The sequence below is a fragment of the Copadichromis virginalis genome, linkage group LG3 (assembly GCF_057382275.1).
Source record: "Copadichromis virginalis isolate Kocher_CV1m ecotype Utaka linkage group LG3, C_Virginalis_male_GT1.1, whole genome shotgun sequence".
NCBI lineage: Eukaryota > Metazoa > Chordata > Actinopteri > Cichliformes > Cichlidae > Copadichromis > Copadichromis virginalis.
In genome coordinates this window covers 3,881,134-3,899,026 of record NC_140620.1, presented here as the reverse complement: position 1 = coordinate 3,899,026, position 17,893 = coordinate 3,881,134, and the positions used below count along the sequence as shown (strand labels likewise).

General features: G+C 42.3%; 3 protein-coding genes across 3 annotated transcripts in view; all 3 read right to left on the bottom strand.

The window, feature by feature from the left end:
- The window catches only part of LOC146712346 (protein NLRC3-like), a 15,095-nt gene extending 6,920 nt beyond the window's left edge, over positions 1-8,175 (bottom strand). The window contains exons 1-4 of the mRNA XM_085436248.1: positions 8,151-8,175; positions 6,312-8,109; positions 5,225-5,398; positions 4,775-4,942 (exon numbers count right to left, since the gene is read on the bottom strand). Of these exons, the coding sequence (XP_085292374.1) occupies positions 4,775-4,942; positions 5,225-5,398; positions 6,312-8,109; positions 8,151-8,175 (2,165 nt within the window). The remainder of the gene's footprint in view (positions 1-4,774; positions 4,943-5,224; positions 5,399-6,311; positions 8,110-8,150) is intronic.
- Positions 1-13,375, bottom strand: part of LOC146712345 (protein NLRC3-like) — a 113,450-nt gene extending 100,075 nt beyond the window's left edge. The window contains exon 1 of the mRNA XM_085442099.1: positions 13,232-13,375. The gene's annotated coding sequence lies outside the window, so the exon portion shown is untranslated. The remainder of the gene's footprint in view (positions 1-13,231) is intronic.
- On the bottom strand, positions 8,212-17,850 carry LOC146712344 (uncharacterized). Its single transcript, XM_085436243.1, has 3 exons — positions 17,770-17,850; positions 8,586-8,690; positions 8,212-8,424 (listed from the first exon to the last, which is right to left on the bottom strand). The coding sequence occupies exons 1-3, from the start codon at positions 17,848-17,850 to the stop codon at positions 8,212-8,214; spliced, it is 399 nt and encodes a 132-aa protein (XP_085292369.1).
- Between the last annotated feature and the right edge of the window lie 43 nt (positions 17,851-17,893).

The following is a 17,893-nucleotide window of genomic DNA, read 5'->3' as shown; positions in this document are numbered from 1 at the left end:
AAGCAGACAAGCTTGGACAATTTTTGAGAGACTTGAGCCCTAGTTTCCCTCGGCTTTCCCGAATGTTCAAGCGGACCATGTGCCTTTTTGGTAGCACATACTTGTGCCAAAAGCTCTTCTCCACTTTGAACTTCAATAAGTCCAAGTACAGGTCCAGACTTACGGATGATCATCTTCAAGACATACTGAGGGTCGCAACTGCTTCCTCCCTCCGGCCAAATCTGGCTCGGCTATGCGAGAGGAAACGCTGCCAGGTCTCTAGCAGCAAGGAGTAGGCAAGAGAAGCCATGTTCAGAAGAACAGTTAATTTTCTACAGTGTTCCATTCATGTTCAGAAGAAGGTTATAGAACTGTTAATACAGACATTTCAATCTAAATACAGCAGATATAGAAGCCTGAAAGATACACACAAGTTCACTGACTAAAAATATCTTATTATTATTTTATTTATGTATTACAGATTGATTTATTTTCTTATTAATTCTTAATTTGTTTATTTATTTTTCATATTTTGTATTAAAAAATAAAAATAAAGAGATTTGAGAAGATTGGAATTTTTTAACCATGCCTTTCTTGTGGAAAACCTAATGCGGCCCAGCCTCACCCAGACTCTGCCTGCAGCGGCCCCCAGCTAAATTGAGTTTGAGACCCCTGTCCTACACCATAAATCAGTAAGAGAGGGTACGACCTCTCTCATGGCCCCAAGTGGTGTGTGCATGCCAGAGCACTCTGGAAGGCACACAGAGTCTTTACAGACTACTAAGGATCAAACCTCTATCATCATGCAATCGATTATACAACTCTAAGCATATATGAGTAAATATTTCTAAGCATAAATGACAATCAACAATATAAACCTTACAGCTGGTTGTAATAACAGAATTCATTTGTTTCTCAAATGAGAAAGAGCTATCGAGAAACTCTCCTAAATCTTTAGTTCTGAACTTTTCCAGTGGGCCAAGGTCAACATTATCTGCTAATGCTAAATAGGCTGCCGTTATTAACTAATGCTAATTTGATGTGAATTAGCATTATGCACTAATGCTAACACTTTTTAACAATGTGAGTAGCTAATGCTAACACTATTTCCCTTAACTTTATAACATTGTGAACGGCTAATGCTAACACTCTTTTCCCTAGCATTACAACATCTGAGCTGCTAATGCTAAGTAGGCCGCCATTAGCACCTACGTCTATCCATCCATCCATCCATTCGCTTCCGCTTATCCTTTTCAGGGTCGCGGGGGGCGCTGGAGCCTATCCCAGCTGTCATAGGGCGAAAGGCGGGGTGAATTAGCATTACATTAGTGAGGAGTTAATGCTAAGTAGACTGCCATTAGCAGGTAATGCTAATTTAAGGTTAATAGGAATTGGCATCTAATGCTAATACCATATTTTCTTGCTTTAATCCTTTAAAACTGGTCAGAGTGGGCACACTCCGTTTTGCGCAACTATTTTTAAATCCCGGTAGCACTGTAATCACATGAGCTAGCGCAATAATTTTTTTTGCATATGAAACCTGAGGAGTTGTATTTACATCTTATGCCATCAGCTTGTCCTAGGTTACAGTTTCCTTCCACATATGCTTAGGACTCATATTGCTCTGCTGGAAATAGTTTATTTTGATGCATATGCTGCTTTTTTGCAAATTTGCAGTATAATATTTATTTTCGTTTTTCCTGCAGTATATAAAAATTGGTGTATTTCAAAAATAAAACTATGAAGGCACTCAAAATAAATTTCCTGAGGTGGGAAACTATTTTGTGCAACTTTTTTGTATTTACAGTTTTGAGGGACAAGCCTCTTAAATTTCTCTAACTAGAAATATATGTTAAAAAAACAAAAACGATTTTCAATTTTTTTGTAGTTTATTGCACTTTTTTGCAATTTATGTAATTACTATGCACTTAATACATACATATTATTAAAATTTAGGCTGTAATGGTTGTATTGATGTATAGCAACTTGAAATGCTCCCAAAAATGGCTCTACAGCATGTAAAAATATAATATAAGCTCTGGCGGACTTGGTTCTATGGTAGGTCTTAAAGGGTTAAATCAATATCAGTAGCTAATCCGATTGCTCAGTCTGACGTCAGGTGAAGTCATTTTTATGCATTTAAGAGCTGTGTTGAATTCAACATTACAAACTGAACATTAGAACTATCCTCTTCTCCAGGATTTTCCTGATTTAACATTTCAATATGACATTTCCAGCGCTTTGTTTTCTCTGCTCACAGACAAAACAGATACACGCATGTATATACAGCCCACGTCCAGCTCTGCATGCACTCCTGCTCCATTTCTATAGAGAATAAACAACGTAACACAATCATTCTCCATTGTTTTCAACTCAACCAGCTGCATTTAATGAAGGAGTTTGAATTTACTTTACAACAGCTGCTGTTGTTTCCTGTCTGCATTCATGTTCTTAACTGTACTCCACACATTCTGAACTGGTGTACCGTAATTGTCGGGCTATAAGCCGCTACTTTTTGCACAAGCTTTGAGCCCTGCGGCTTTTAGTCAGGTGCGGCTTTTCTATGGATTGTCCATGAGCGGATTTGTTTTGTTTGTTCCGCTGTTGTACGGCACTACGTTGCCTGGCGGAAGGATCGGGGTTCAAGAGTGGTATGTTGGTCACATGTCCATCCGTCAGGCAACGTAGTGCAGTACGAGGTAGCGCGAAAAACAAACTTCAAAGTAGCGCTACCCGTTCAGCTGGAGGCCTGGATGATGAGCGGCGATAAACTTGCAAAAAGCAAGTTATGCCCAACTCCACCATTGGATTCTGACAGCGTGGAAAAGTGTGAAAACATCCACGATCACCAACAGATTTCGAAGGGCTGAATGCTGCATGATGGAGAGGAGGACACCGCCACGGCCCTTCTGAGGGTGTTCGACTCTGACACTGACAACGAGGATTTCTTTGGTTTTGAAAGTGACAACGAAAGAAAGGAGCTGAGAGTGGATGACGAAGCCACCCTGAGCCTGTTTGTTTCCGACACTGGAGAAGAGGACTTTGGTGGTTTTAGTGCGCAGGAAGATGGTGGTGAATGACTGACTTTTCTTCTTGTTAAAGCCGTGTCACTGCACCTGAGCCTAAAAGCTAGTCCGAATCAATTGTTCTGGTGTGCTGCAGGTTATTGTTATGTACTACATTTGTTACTCATTTATGAAGCACAGTACATGTTTTGTACTTGTAATTACCGCTACTTGTACATATACCTAAAAAGTTATGCAAATATGTACCCATAACTTGTTTTTCAAAATATTAATAAAAGGGGTGTGTCTCCAAACAGCCGTCTCTTTCCTGACAATTCGCTTTGTGCATATTCTCTTACATATGATAAGTCAACATTGAAACACCTGCGGCTTTTAGTCAGGTGCGGCTAATGTATGTACAAAACAGGATTTTCCCCTGATTTTAGCTTGTGCGGCTAATATTCAGGTGCGCTCTGTAGTCCGGGAAATACGGTAGTTCTTCCTAAAGTACTGCAGTATTCCTGCCAGTACATCCTTTTAGTTTTCCTAACTGTTTCCTCTGATGCTCGTTGCTATTCTTTCCTCAATGCAAATTCATGCTAAGCTCCTTCATATCCATCCCTGTTTCTAAACCTGTAATAATTGCTTTAATGTGTCTTTGGCCTAATTATGAGTCTGTCCATATGTTTGTAGTTCCCCACTTGCTTTGGTTTCTTAGCTCTGATTCTCTCAAATTTATCCTTGAAATCATTTACTGGCATCTCTCCCTCTCACTCCCACTATCCCCAGAACACCAGAGTATTCATCTCCTGGTTTATCCTATGGCCTCTTTGCATTTTCTCCAATCATCCCTGTTTCTAGAGTCTCACCCCATCTGCAGGCAGTCCAAGAGAAACTGCCTCTGCCATTTTCTTCTTCTTAATCTTTGATTTTTCTCTTCACTTTCTCCATTGGGTCTTCTTAGACGCACTTTCCAGAAAGCAGCAACATTTTTTGTGCCCCATTTTTCAAATTGTGCATCTTACTTCAGCTTAATGTGTTTCCTGTTTTGTTTTTACACAGGTCATGTAAAAGAAATCCTACCAGAGACTCGACAAAGCTGATCTGAAAGACAGCACAGGCAATAAATCACAGCAGCACAGAACTTAAGCTCATGGTCCATAGAAGCTGGGCTCTACAGGTGTACCAGGACAAGCTTAGTGTAAGTCCCTCGAAAAAGTTTCACTTGTGCTGTTTCGGTGTAAATTACTGGTTTGTTTGAACAATTTCATCAGCTGAACCATAAATACTCCAAAACAATTTCTTTGTGACTCAGTGTGATTTTTCATTTTGTAATATTAGCATGTCAAACTCTACATTCTCTACACAGATGAGAAATGAAGTGTATTTAATAATAAAAGTTATCTCTCAGAGACAAAGTTAGTGTCTCATTCAGGTCTGTATCTGAGTAGCCTCAGACACATGCAGTGCTCATATTTTCTGTTTTGTGTGTCACTCAGACCTCTTCCTGACAGGGGCAGCAATTTCATTTAAAGTCCCATTCACTGATACAGGCTGCTGGAGCTCCAACCAGGAGGGTACACACATGATCCAGGGAAAAAAATTATATATGGTCTCTTAGATAAATATTAAGAGGTCCTGTGTTTTACTAAAAAATCAAAGTAGTAAAACACAGGACCTTTGGGTTAGATATAAGGTGATTTGACAAATCATGTCTGTTGTAAATGAGTAAGCCATTTATCGACCTGACTCAGGTTTTAAATCATCATCAGAAAAGACTGAATCCTGACCTGAGAATTGTACACTTTGGACTCTCCACTGCAGAAAATAGAAGCTTCAGTCCTGAATCCTGCAGGTTGTTGTTACCCAGATCCAGCTCTGTCAGACGGGAGGACTGGGAGCTCAGGACTGAGGACAGAGCTTCACAGCTTCTGTCTGACAGGTTACAGCCACTCAGTCTGAAGAAAGGATGACAAGAAGACATGAAACACTTGTGTTAAAGTATATTCATGGTGCCATGAGGAGCTACTACATTTACAATATTTCAACACTGTTTCAGGACATGCTGGAATCCTTATTGCCTCATGTTACAAAAGACAAATGTGGCAGTTTACTGTGACTTGCATGGATTCATTAAAAAAAAAAAAAAACATACACTGGCTCAATGTTAATTTTTTCCAAATGAAATTGATTAAATGATGTTAACTGATGAAAAAAAAATCGATATTGCTTGATCTGACCTCAGCGTTTCCAGTTTGCAGTATTGACTCTTCATCCCAGCAGACAGAAGCTTCACTCCTGAATCCTGCAGGTTGTTGTTACCCAGGTCCAGCTCTGTCAGATGGGAGGACTGGGAGCTCAGGACTGAGGACAGAGCTTCACAGCTTCTGTCTGACAGGTTACAGCCACTCAGTCTGAAATCAAGGTGGAAGGGAGACAAGATCAACCAAACAAATCAGAGCTTTATTGCTTTTTTATTGTTTTTAAGCAGAAATCAGTGAGGTGCTGGTAGATTCTGTTCTTTTGGTTTATTACCCAATAACACACACATACACTAATATTTGTGACTTTTGTAATAGTAGCATTTACAATGCAAAGCAACAGCGATCACAGATTGAAGGGGCCTGAATAAAACTACAATGCAGTGATTTTTAAGATGACCTGTTCTTCCAATTTCCAACAACAGATTTCTCCAACCTTACAGTTAAAAATAATTCTTTATCTCATACTGAATCTTGGTGCAACTCCCCCCAGTTTATTAAAATGAAGAGGTACTGAAGTTGCTGTAAGTGATGTGTGATGCCACTGATTTCCTTTCTGATCCAATACAAAGTAAAATTCAGGCTGGTATCTGCGATACTGATGAAAACTATTCCTTCAGAAACAATACAAGACATCATAAGAAAATATGATGTTTTGTATAACATAAAAAGCCTGAATTTTAAAATATTCAGTTAATAATCAAAAACAGATGTGACTGAAAATAATAAAACTGAGAAACATTTTATGGCCATTCGATCCTTTTACAACCATTGCAAGAGCTTGGTTGGCATAGCCGGCAATACGTTGGATAGTAATAAGTCCGGTGGGTGATGGGCTCCACCAGGGCTGCCCTTTGTCACCGATTCTGTTCATAAATTTTATGTTTAAAGGCTGTTTCAAAAGTTCATTCAAGTTACAATATTGTAGTCAAAAGTTCTCCTTTTTTCTTTTATACTATACAACTACGCTGTCTCATGGTTTTAGGACATGGATCTGTCATGGAAGAAATCTATGACCACTTTTAATCAACATTTTAAAAATAAACATGATCACAGATTTACTTACAGAGCCTTGTTGGAGGCTTTGACCACTGGCAGCAGCCTCAGAAGAGCCTCCTCTGAAGCAGAGTATTTCTTCAGGTCAAACACATCCAGATCTTCTTCTGATGACAGTAAGATGAAGACCAGAGCTGACCACTGAGCAGGAGACAGTTTACCTGTGGAGAGACTTCCTGATCTCAGGGACTGTTGGATCTCCTCCACTAGAGAACGATCATCCAGTTCATTCAGACAGTGGATCAGATTGATGCTTTTCTCTGCAGACAGATTCTCACTGAGCTTCTTCTTGATGTACTGGACTGTTTCCTGATTGGTCTGTGAGCTACTTCCTGTCTGTGTCAGCAGACCTCGTAGGAGAGTCTGATTGGTCTGCAGTGAAAGACCCAGGAGGAAGCGGAGGAACAAGTCCAGGTGTCCATTTGGACTCTGTAAGGCCTTGTTCACAGCACTCTGGTAGAAGTGTTTCTCTGCAGAATCTCCTGTTTCAGACTTCTGGGAGGTTGTTTGTTGTTGTTCCAGCAGATTGAGTCCAGAGTTGATGAAGGTCAGATGGACATGAAGAGCAGCCAGAAACTCCTGAACACTCAGATGGATGAAGCAGAACACCTTGTCCTGGTACAGTCCTCTCTCCTCTTTAAAGATCTGTGTGAACACTCCTGAGTACACTGAGGCTGCTCTGATATCGATGCCACACTCTGTCAGGTCTGATTCATAGAAGATCAGGTTTCCTTTCTGCAGCTGATCAAAAGCCAGTTTTCCCAGAGACTCCATCATCGTCCTGCTCTCTGGACTCCAGTGTGGATCTGTCTCAGCTCCTCCATCATACTTGACCTTCTTCACTTTGGCCTGAACCACCAGGAAGTGGATGTACATCTCAGTCAGGGTCTTGGGCAGCTGTCCTCCCTCTCTGGTTTCCAGCACATCCTCCAGAACTGTAGCAGTGATCCAGCAGAAGACTGGGATGTGACACATGATGTGGAGGCTTCGTGATGTCTTGATGTGGGAGATGATCCTGCTGGCCTGCTCCTCATCTCTGAATCTCTTCCTGAAGTACTCCTCCTTCTGTGGGTCAGTGAACCCTCTGACCTCTGTCACCATGCCAACACAGTCAGGAGGGATCTGATTGGCTGCTGCAGGTCGTGTGGTTATCCAGAGGCGAGCAGAGGGAAGCAGTTTCCCCCTGATGAGGTTTATCAGCAGCACATCCACTGAGGTGGACTTTCTAGGGTCAGTTAGGATTGTAGTTTTGTGGAAGTCCAGAGGAAGTCGACACTCATCCAGACCATCAAAGATGAACACAACCTGGAAGTCTTCAAAGCTGCAGATTCCTGCTTCTTTGGTTTCAGTAAAGAAGTGATGAACAAGTCCCACCAAGCTGAACTTTTCCTCTTTCAGCACATTCAGCTCTCTGAAAGTGAATGGAAATATGAACTGGATGTCCTGGTTGGCTTTGTCTTCAGCCCAGTCCAGGCTGTATTTCTGTGTTAAGACTGTTTTCCCAATGCCAGCCACTCCCTTTGTCAGCACTGTTCTGATTGGTTCATCTCTTCCAGGTGAGGCTTTAAAGATGTCTTCTTGTCTGATGGTTGTTTCTGGTCTGTCTGGTTTCCTGGATGCTGTTTCAATCTGTCTGACCTCATGTTCATCATTGACCTCTGCAGTCCCTCCCTCTGTGATGTAGAGCTCTGTGTAGATCTGATTCAGGAGGGTTGGGTTTCCTGCTTTAGCGATGCCCTCAAACACACACTGGAACTTCTTCTTCAGGGTGGATTTAAGGTTACGATGACAAACTGCAGCTTGAAGCTCTGAATGAGAAGAAAAATAAACACTCAATTCCAAAAAGAACTAATCTTTAAAACATGTTGCTCCATCTTCCATCTCTGGAAAATGTTCATTTATCCAGCAGCTTAAATCTTTAGATAAATCCTCTTACTGCTCTGCAGACGGTCAGCCAGCTCCTCCTGCTTCATTCTCCTCAGGAAGTCCACTGTGATCTTCACAAATGCCTCTCTGCTGCTGCTCCTCTGACTCTCTAAGCATTCTGGGTAATCTGGACTCAGAACCTTCTGGATCTCCTTCAGCTCGTTCTTCACAAAAGTGATGATGTTGTCCTCCAGCAGCTGGAACAGAATATTTATGAATGAGCCAATCAGACTGAAATCATGGAGCCAAACATCAGATCCATGTTGGACACACTGACGATCCACTGGTCTACAAAGAGCAGCATGGAGATGACCGTGAACAGAACAGATGTAACAGTAGTTGTTGTACATGTACAGACCATAAATATGGAGTCCAGCTGTGTTTGATGCTGCTGGGCAGACTGACCACTGGGAACCTCTGAGCTCTGCTGCTCCACTCTGTGGAGGAACCATGAAGGATCAGATCAACACAGGATAAAGATCCAGGAGTTTCTGCTCAAATAACTTCATCTGAATCAAGTCTGTCAAGTTTTAAACTCTCAGATTGTGAACATATCAGTAATTTTCAGTCTGTTTTCATGGACGTCCTTTCAGTGGTGATGTCAGGGATGATTTTGAAGAAGCTCATCAAACTGAACCATCAGCAGATCACTGCTCCAAAACCAGAACATGATCCGAGTCTCCCTCCACCACCAGAACACCAGCTTTACTAACGTGGTAGATCAGTGTAGTACAGATCAATAACTGATGAGTCATTTGATCAAAATCACTGAGTGCTTCACGTCTGACCCTCTGATGCTTCTGTAGACATTTTGCATATTTAATGAATGTCTGACAGTTTTACATTCATTCTATGAACACAGTGGAAATGTTGTGTTATAGTCTCCATGTTGTTTCCAGCATCATAAATTCTTAAGTTCAGAAAATTAGATTCTTTCTTCACAGCTGAAAAACAACAACATTTATTCTCTATTGAAATCTGCATCGTCCACTCCAAAGGTCACAATCTGAAGGTAACATCTGGTTTTGTTCCCTGTGGTTAACTCTGAGCATCAGTATGGTGGGATTTATCCACTACATCCACACCACTGTGGTTCAGTGTTGTCCTGATGGAGTAACAGCAGCCAGTATGATCCAGGCTTTAGCTGCTGGGTCTCTGTGTGACCTCTCAGACTGTTTAACAGATCAGACACAAAGAGAATCAGAGCAGCTCTGTTCTTTAAAGACAAACATGAACCCACTCAGGTCACACTTTCCCCACAGATATGAGCATCACTGTCCTCAAACAGCAAATGACCAAGTCGAACATTTGGATCTTTTCTCTTTCATTGTTTTCTTTTTAATGAATCTTTGTAACAATCTGAGGATGTTTCAGGTCATATTTATCCAGGAAACACAAACATGTAAAGGAGTCATCACAGCTCTCTGACCTCGTTGCTCCAGGTTCACCACTGAAGTGTGGATTATAATCTTTGGACCGGTCACTCCTCACAGACGGACAGCTGGACCCTGCAGACTGTGACCTCTGACCTCTGCAGACACAAACATGATTGAAGCAGCTGTGATCACACAGACTGCAGATAATGCAGCTGTTTCCTGTCAGTAACATCCTCTTAGATTAGAGTTCAGCTTTTTACAGGAAAACTGGACAAAACTGATTTTTGTTACAAACTCATTTTCATTTCCTCTCAGCTCACAAACACAGTCAGACAATCAACCAGAGTCAACACTGATTATAATGTCAGTGCAGAATTATTTCTGTTACTCAGTGAGTTCAGCTCTCTGACCTCGTTGCTCCAGGTTCACCACTGAACTCTGGATTTCGATCTTTGGACCAGTAACTCCTCACAGATGGACAGCTGGACCCTGCAGACTCTGCTCTGTCCTCCTCTTCCTCCATCATCATCTTCAGTCAGTCTGAGAGGTAAACCACAAACACTCAGTGAGTTCACATTAACAGGAGTAACTGAGTTACAGTCGCTGACCTCTGACCTGTCATGTGACCATGAAACCAGGTCAATATGTCTGTAGGTTCAGTCATCCAGGTCATGTGATCTAAGGAGCTTGGAGAGAAAAGAGACGTCTTTAAGTTTCTGGAAGACGTTTCATCTGAGAAGCTTCTTCAGCTCTAAAACCAAACGGTGGAGAGTCCCAGATATTTAAACCTGAGAGGGAAAGAAAGCATGTCGCTGACCCACCACTGATGTTATTTCAAGGAGGAAACTGAGAGCCTTTGCACCAGGAGCACAAACATCAGCTCCAGCAATGATCCACTGATGTGTTTTTATTCCATGTATGAATGTTGTTATTGACAGAGATGACGTTTGTGTGTCAGTGATGCAGTGACTGTTGTTGTTACCTGTACAGGCTGGTTAGACTCTATGAAACAGATCATACAGATCTCTGCATGTTAGAAGAGACTATTAAAGGTCATGAATGAGACAAAGGCAGGGAGGCGTCCTTTACAGCTAAACAGCAGAGTGAGAGAACAGCCAGCACCTCTACATTTATCACATTATACAGCACATGTATGATACTGACAGGGATGAGAAGAATTTAGTGATTCTGATCCCATCATTGATATTACTTATTGATTCTCAGTAGCTCTGCTCTGACAGTCACCACCATCACTGAGCAGCATATCAAAGACATTTGTGCACATTAACTGCATGTTGTGGCTCAAATGTTTGTGCATGTTGGAGGCATTTCCTCTTTGTTGTGATCAGTGTTGGTCATTACTCAAAACAGTCATTATTACACATATTACACAGAACACTTTAATTAAAAGTAATGGAGTACGTTACTTCATTACTCCTCATAACATTACTTTGATGTTACTGTGTAAAATGAACAAATGAGCATGTAACAACATAAAGCTGAGGTACAGCCCCACACACCAACACAGATCCTGATGAGGTCACGTGATGTTTCTCTGAGTGTTTATGATAGAGCTGGGCGATATGAGATTTTTTCATATCACGATATGTTTTTTTCATTTCAGGCGATAACGATATCTATCACGATATAAGCCAAATAACTATATTTGTAAGATTTAAATGTGCCGTTGCTCACAAGTAAAATGTGAAATAATCAGCAGCTTGTTTTTATTTAAATATTTATTTCCCATAATAAGTTCAACAGGGTAGATGTACTTAAGGAACATGAGACTTTTTCAGATAAATAAAGGCAAATATTGCAAACTACACAAAAGGCAGCCGCTAAAGCGTTTAAGTTTCAAAATAGAACAAACGAAACAGACTAAATTGTCAATTCCACTTAGAAACAAAGTATTAATTCTAAAAATAAATCTTAGCTTGTTTTACAGAAGAACAGACAAAACTGACTAACTTTTGTCAATATCAAATAAACTGAGAACTAAAAGGAAATTCTCAATCTCTCCTTGTTGTATAGCTGAGCTTTTCAAACAGTTTTAACAGTTACTTTAGTCTGACAAAAGCCGAATGACGAATTAGCGCTTCCAGTCAGAGACTGAGGCTACGTCCACACGTACACGGGTGTTTTTGAAAACGGAGATTTTCCGTTTTCGTTTTAAAAAATAATCCCGTCCACACATAAAGGCAGAAATGAAGGAAAACGCTGCTATGAACATGCCAAAGCAGCAGGTGGCGCTAGATTCCTAACCGTGCAGAAATGTTGGCCAATCAGAAGTCTAGAAGCCTCGGTGGGAAAAAGTAAACAAAGCTGCGGCATAGAAGCAGAACCGAGTCGTATGTGTGGAGGGACAGTAACTGTGTGTATATGTAAGCATTTAAACACTGCAGAGAGTAGAATTAACAGTAACAGTGTTGTAGAAATTCATTTCACTGAAACAATAACGTGGCGCACAGTGTGACGCATGCACCAGTTTATTGTATTTCCAGACTTGCTTTCGGCACAATTTACAGTGCACGCTACTCTGTTTTTGTCAGACTTGAAATAGCCGAAATACCTTCACACTACGGAACTTCTATGGCTCTTCCGTTCGACAATCTCTCCGGCGTTGGAACCATCATCTGTTTTCTCTTCGGTCACGCTCGGTTGATTTTTCTAGTCGGCACACTCATTTCCTCCATTACCCGCTGGCTGCTTCCCAAACAAACACACGTGCGGCTTGGCACTTGTGCTGTACGTAACAAGTCACGCGACGTGACACTGCGGCTGTGATTGGTTCGGCTCTGCGCTACTTAATTTGGATTGGCTGACCTTTTTTTTTCTTTTTTTTTTTTTTGAGGACAAGAGCGGCGAGGTCTATCGCGATAGCTTAATTTCTCTATCGAGTAAAAGTTATATCGCGATACATATCGTTATCGTTCTATCGCCCAGCTCTAGTTTATGAACACAAATCAAAGATGAAACAGCACAAAGACACTTCAAAGTGATTCTACTGTAGAAACATGAACAGGTAGAAACCTGCAGCCTGACTGCTCATCACTTTGTTACCTGTTCAAGTTCAGCAGCAGCAGCTCACTTTATCACGGTGCTGGTCTGGGGTCAGTGTTTACTCAGCTTTAACTCACTCTGGGTTCTTGGCTAGCTTAGCGTTAGCTTAGCGTTAGCTTAGCGTTAGCTTAGCGTTAGCATGCTGTGTGCTAGCTTAGCGTCAGAGCTCTGCAGGTGTCTCGTGTGTAAATATTAATCACAGTGACAGTAAAGGAGGTAAAGGGCTGTGACGTCATCACGTACGCTGCGTCCTCTGTGGGCTCTGAGTGAACTCAAAGTACAAACTACAAGTACACAAACACGAACGTAGCTCAGAGTGGCGGACACACTCGGCCTCGTTGGTCCAGCTGTGAGTCCGTTACCGTGAACTATGGAGCGGCAGATTTGTGCTGAACTAAGCTGCACACAGCTGATGTTAGCCAGGAAACATTACACACTGACTTTAATGGAGAGACCGGAAATACAAACACACACAGTTTGTTGTGTGAAGAAATCAAACACGAGCTGAACAAACAGTAAAGTTCCTAAAGACAAACTGTTAAAGGAGGAAACAAAGCAAACTTACAGTTTCTTCACACCAACAACAAGCTCCACTCCACACCTGGACACTAAACACGGACACACAGGTGAGCTGCTTCCTGGAAGGAGGCGGGGCTCCACCTGAAACTCAGCACAGGTGGGAGGGGCTCAGCTCTGTGTGTGCTGATGTGTTAACTTTAAAAATATGCCGTCTGACTGCGTCAGAGTAAAGTTCACATGCTGACGTGTGGAGACATGAAACCTTGTTGTAGCTGCAGGTGTGAACACACTGATCCCAGATCAGCTCTGCTGTATTTGTAACATGAACATTTCTGCTGCAAAGCTTCAAATGTTCAGCATGTTTCTCTGTTTCCAGTCTATAGATCCAGTCACACTTTCTACCTTCACCTGTGCAGTAAAGACTGAGAGCAGAGCTGAAAGCAAGCGTCCAATCAGTGAGCAGCATCAACACCTGAGCTTCATTCAGACTCTGTTATTGAAGATGTTGTTGGTACAAAGTTCATCTGCTGCTCACATGAATCCATGAAAGATTTATTTCACTGAATGTTTCTTCAAAGCTCATTTCAACCTGTTGAAGTCATGAATGAAAGTGCAGACTGAGAGTGGATCACATGATGTTTGAGGTGTGTCATGTGACATGTTCAGTATTGTCACACATGTCTAGATTGTCCCTGATATCATAACTGCTCAAACACTGATGATTATATTTGAAGAATTATTCCTGATGGCAGCAAAGTTTGAATGGAGCTCTCTGTCTGTGCTGATTTGTCGCCCTCTGGAGGTCAAAGCACAAACTGCATGATGTCACTGTAACCACCACAGTGACAGGAAGTGTTTTTATGACTGAAACACTGAAATGATGCTAACGGCTGTCGTTAGGCTCACTGACAGCAGTGCTGATGTGTTCATGTCAAACACTGGCTCAGGTCAGACTCCTTCATCCTTCTCCAGCGTGAGGCCGCCCTCAGACCCACAGGAGCTCTGACCTTTGACCTCCTGACCCTAACCATTTTAGTCTTGTTGCATCTTTAAATGCAAATCCATCCAAACTGTAGCCGAGCAAAAGAAGCTGGAAGCTGTTCTATGAATGATGTTGTTGAAGGAGCTTGGAAAGAAAAGCGTCTGGACTTCTTTAAGTTGCTTGAAGAGGGACATGGACGTCTTAACGCCCACTCACATCCTGGGACATTTGATCACAGGAAATCACATGATAGCGTGGGGCTAGATCTCACAATGGGTTCACCCAAAACCTTGGCTGATTGTGACCCACACCCGTTTTCACGGAGGAGGAGTTTCACATGCTGAACATGTGACAGCCTGGTTTAAAGGGACCAAAAGTAACTGGACACCTGATTCAGTTCAGGTTTATTCATCCGCTCCAAACCACAGCAGCAGTCACCTCCAGGGAACCAGCTGATCCATGTAACTGGGGACAGACCACAGCCCAGAGCACTGGTTCATGATGTGTTTGTGGACTGTAGGTTGTTTGGATAGAGATGAGATGTACTCAGCAGTCTGTCTCTAATGTTTAATGAAATGTTCTGAAGATGATAATAACTTGTGATTTTCTTTTGAATGAATCTTTAATCGTGTTGTAGGGCCTCTGACTCTCATGAAGATTTTCACATCAATGTGCTTTTCACAAAGATATTAACAATGAAAATGACGTGCAGCCCTGAACTACTCATGCGTTAACTCAGCGGTTCCCAACCCCCGGGTCACGGACCGGTCCGTGAGTCGTTTGGTACCGGGCCGTGAGAGTCGAGGCTCGGTGTGAAATTGATGGTTGATAGGTTTGTAGCATAAACTTGTTCGCTGGATCGTTCAATCCAGCTACACAGCAAAGCAAGACACGAGTAGTTCTTTATGTTTCTCGTGCACGGGAGAGAACTGGACCAATGCCGTTCCTTCGCTTGACCACAGTCGCTCTCGTCCGTTCCCTCGTAACACTGTTCTTTTATTGAGGTTACACGAATATACATAGGTTCATTAACATACACGTGAACAAAGGTACCAGTCTGTATGTTATGTAGGTGTGTGTGTGTGTGTGTGTGTGTGTGTGTGTGTGTGTGTGTGTGTGGAGTCAGAGTGTGACCCCATAAACGACTTCCCTAAACCTGCTGGTCTGGAAGTCCAGCAGTTCATCTAAACAAAAGGCACTTAGACTAAAACAGACATCCTACCACAGAACAATAAGAAGGTAGCACCTCTCCCATGATCCCAGGACGTGGGTGTGAATGCCAGAACACTCTGGAGTCACACAAAGTCTTTAAAGACTACTATCATTACACAATTGGTTCTACACCTCTAAGCATATATGGTTAGATATTCCCCAATAACAATGACAATGATAAAATATAAATCCAACAATGGTTTTCAGGGTTTTTATCGTTACCTTCGTTTCCCTGGGTCTTTTCCCGTGTTGTAGTTGTGTGTCTTATTTTGAAAGAAATGTTTACGCGTTACCATAGCGACCAGAGTGCAGACAGGTGCATCCAACAACTTTTTATTTTCCCTTATTTGATTTATGGACCTAACTGTATGAACTGGACTTTGGCTTTAATGCTGCTCCTCTTCATCATTGCTGTGTTGCATTTCCATCATTCTGCTGCTGGATTCACTGCAGGCTTTAACAAACACTCCTTTGGGTCCAGGCCCAGCCACGTGTTTGTAAGCTGCTGTGCTCCTCACAAATAAAGCCTGAAGCAGCTCAGACTGTTAGAAGCAGCACTGAGCCCTGTTACAGTTATAGTGTTAGAGCAACGGCTGCAGCCTACAGCATTTAAACTAGCTGACAGTAAACACATCAGTCCAGATGTTACCACATTACTTTGTGATGCTGAGAGTTAAAGGAGACTGGCTGATTAAAATCCCATTCCTTACATCACCGTCCTCTGCTCTGACTGCTTTCATTTAATCACAATCAGAATACTTTTTTGATCCCCAGGGGAAATTATTTAGGTTACAGTGCTGCAGCACAAACAGGAACAAAGACACAACACACTAAGTAAGAAATAGCACAATATACACAATATATACATGCATACATATGAGTCACTTATAAGTAACATGTGAGTGCTGGGGTCTATGACAGCAGGCAGGTCTGTATTTATGTCCAGGCTGACATGAACAGCTAGTAGTTCAGGGTTCAACACTCAGGAAAGTGTGTGACCTTCCACACTGACAGAAGATGCTAAACATGACTTTAAACTGTTGTTTGTTAAAGCCTCACAGATCTGAGAGCAGGGCTCAGTGGGTACATGAGCCTTTATACATGAAGGCTTTCTGTTTCCAGGAGAGGAAACATGTGATCCAGCTGTGTTTGGTCACATGGATCTGCTCTGCATGGATCACCTGACTAAAACATGTTGTTATTATTGTTCTTACAGTCTTAAATCGGTACATCAGGCGGGTCACATGACACCCGGGGGTGACAGCAACATCTTTCCTCTTTAGAAAGCTGCTCTCTGTCCCAGGAGCTGTTGTCACAGTAACAGCAGGAACAGGAAGTCACATGCTCTCTGCTCTGTGATTGGCTGCTTCTTATCTCAGCTTCCTGCAGAGGGTGGAGGTCTGCTGATGACGCACACCAACAGAAGTGTGACTTTCACTTCCTGTTTATTGCTGTTGTTCTTAAAGCTCTCAGGCGATGCTGCAGCGCCCCCTGCTGACACAAACTCCTCCCTCTGTCTCAGAGGTCACAGGTCAGCCTGCTGCAGAGGGTCTGCCTGTTCATGGACTTCCTGTTACAGAGACGGGTCTCAGCGTCAACACTAGTTTCTGATTGGACGGTGTGGAAAATGTTACGAGTTCAAAATATTGGGGATGGAGACAAGAGAAAAACCACAATAACAACACTGGTCCGGTCGGGTTGAGTCAAACGATGATTTTAATGATCACACACGTGGGAGATGGACACTGATGCAGACAGCCTCAGATCTCAAAATGGTGGAGTATTGCTCAAACTCTTATAGCCTCTGGTGCCTCCACCTTATCATAAAAGCCTAAACATTCACATGCTTTCTCTCACACAGCGCCTAAGCTACGACCTTGGCTCCCTGTTTATCTGCTCCTGCTGAGATGGGGCAGAAAACTCCAGCATGTTCTCTTCTAATCAGACAAATAAGGCGATGACTTTCTGCAAACAGTATTTCTTATAACTCAGCAGTAGAATGCATCATAAAACAATATCATTCATTCACAATAAATCAGCAGTTTAATATAATGCACATCAGTTTAACTAATGCAATAGTTATCAGCTTCTTCTAATTCAGGAGAATAATGCAAACTAAAACTACATAATAATTCACAATCTTTAATTAGGGGTCTAACATGGCATAAAATAATATTATAATCTAACAAAACCCAGCTTCCTCCAGCCGAGTGATGTGTGGATTCATCACTCTCTGTGGATCAGTGTAAGTCTGTGTGTGGGTCAGCTGCAGGACTTGTTTGACCTTTGACCCTGGCAGACAGAGCTGGTTACTGCTGTGTGACTCCTGCCGTCGCTCCACTTTAAATTTTACTTAAAATAAGTCCTGACATGGCCCCGCCCCCTCTGACCTGCTGCTCCTGGATGTGCTGAGGACACAGCGGAGGCTCAGAGGGGGCGGGGCTTTTCCCGTGGCGGTAACCAAACTGCATTAGGTCACTGCACTGCCAGTGTTTAACCACACCTCTTCTGACT

Bases quoted from the DNA above. Each gene is read 5' to 3' on its own strand.
- LOC146712344 (XM_085436243.1), bottom strand. From the start codon at position 17,850: ATGCAGTTTGGTTACCGCCACGGGAAAAGCCCCGCCCCCTCTGAGCCT. The intron at 8,691-17,769 runs GTCAGAGGGGGC...ATCCTGTGTTGA, and splicing joins AGCACATCCAGGAGCAGCAG to TCTGATCCTTCATGGTTCCT. The intron at 8,425-8,585 runs GTCTGTACATGT...ATTCTGTTCCAG, and splicing joins AGCTGGACTCCATATTTATG to CTGCTGGAGGACAACATCAT.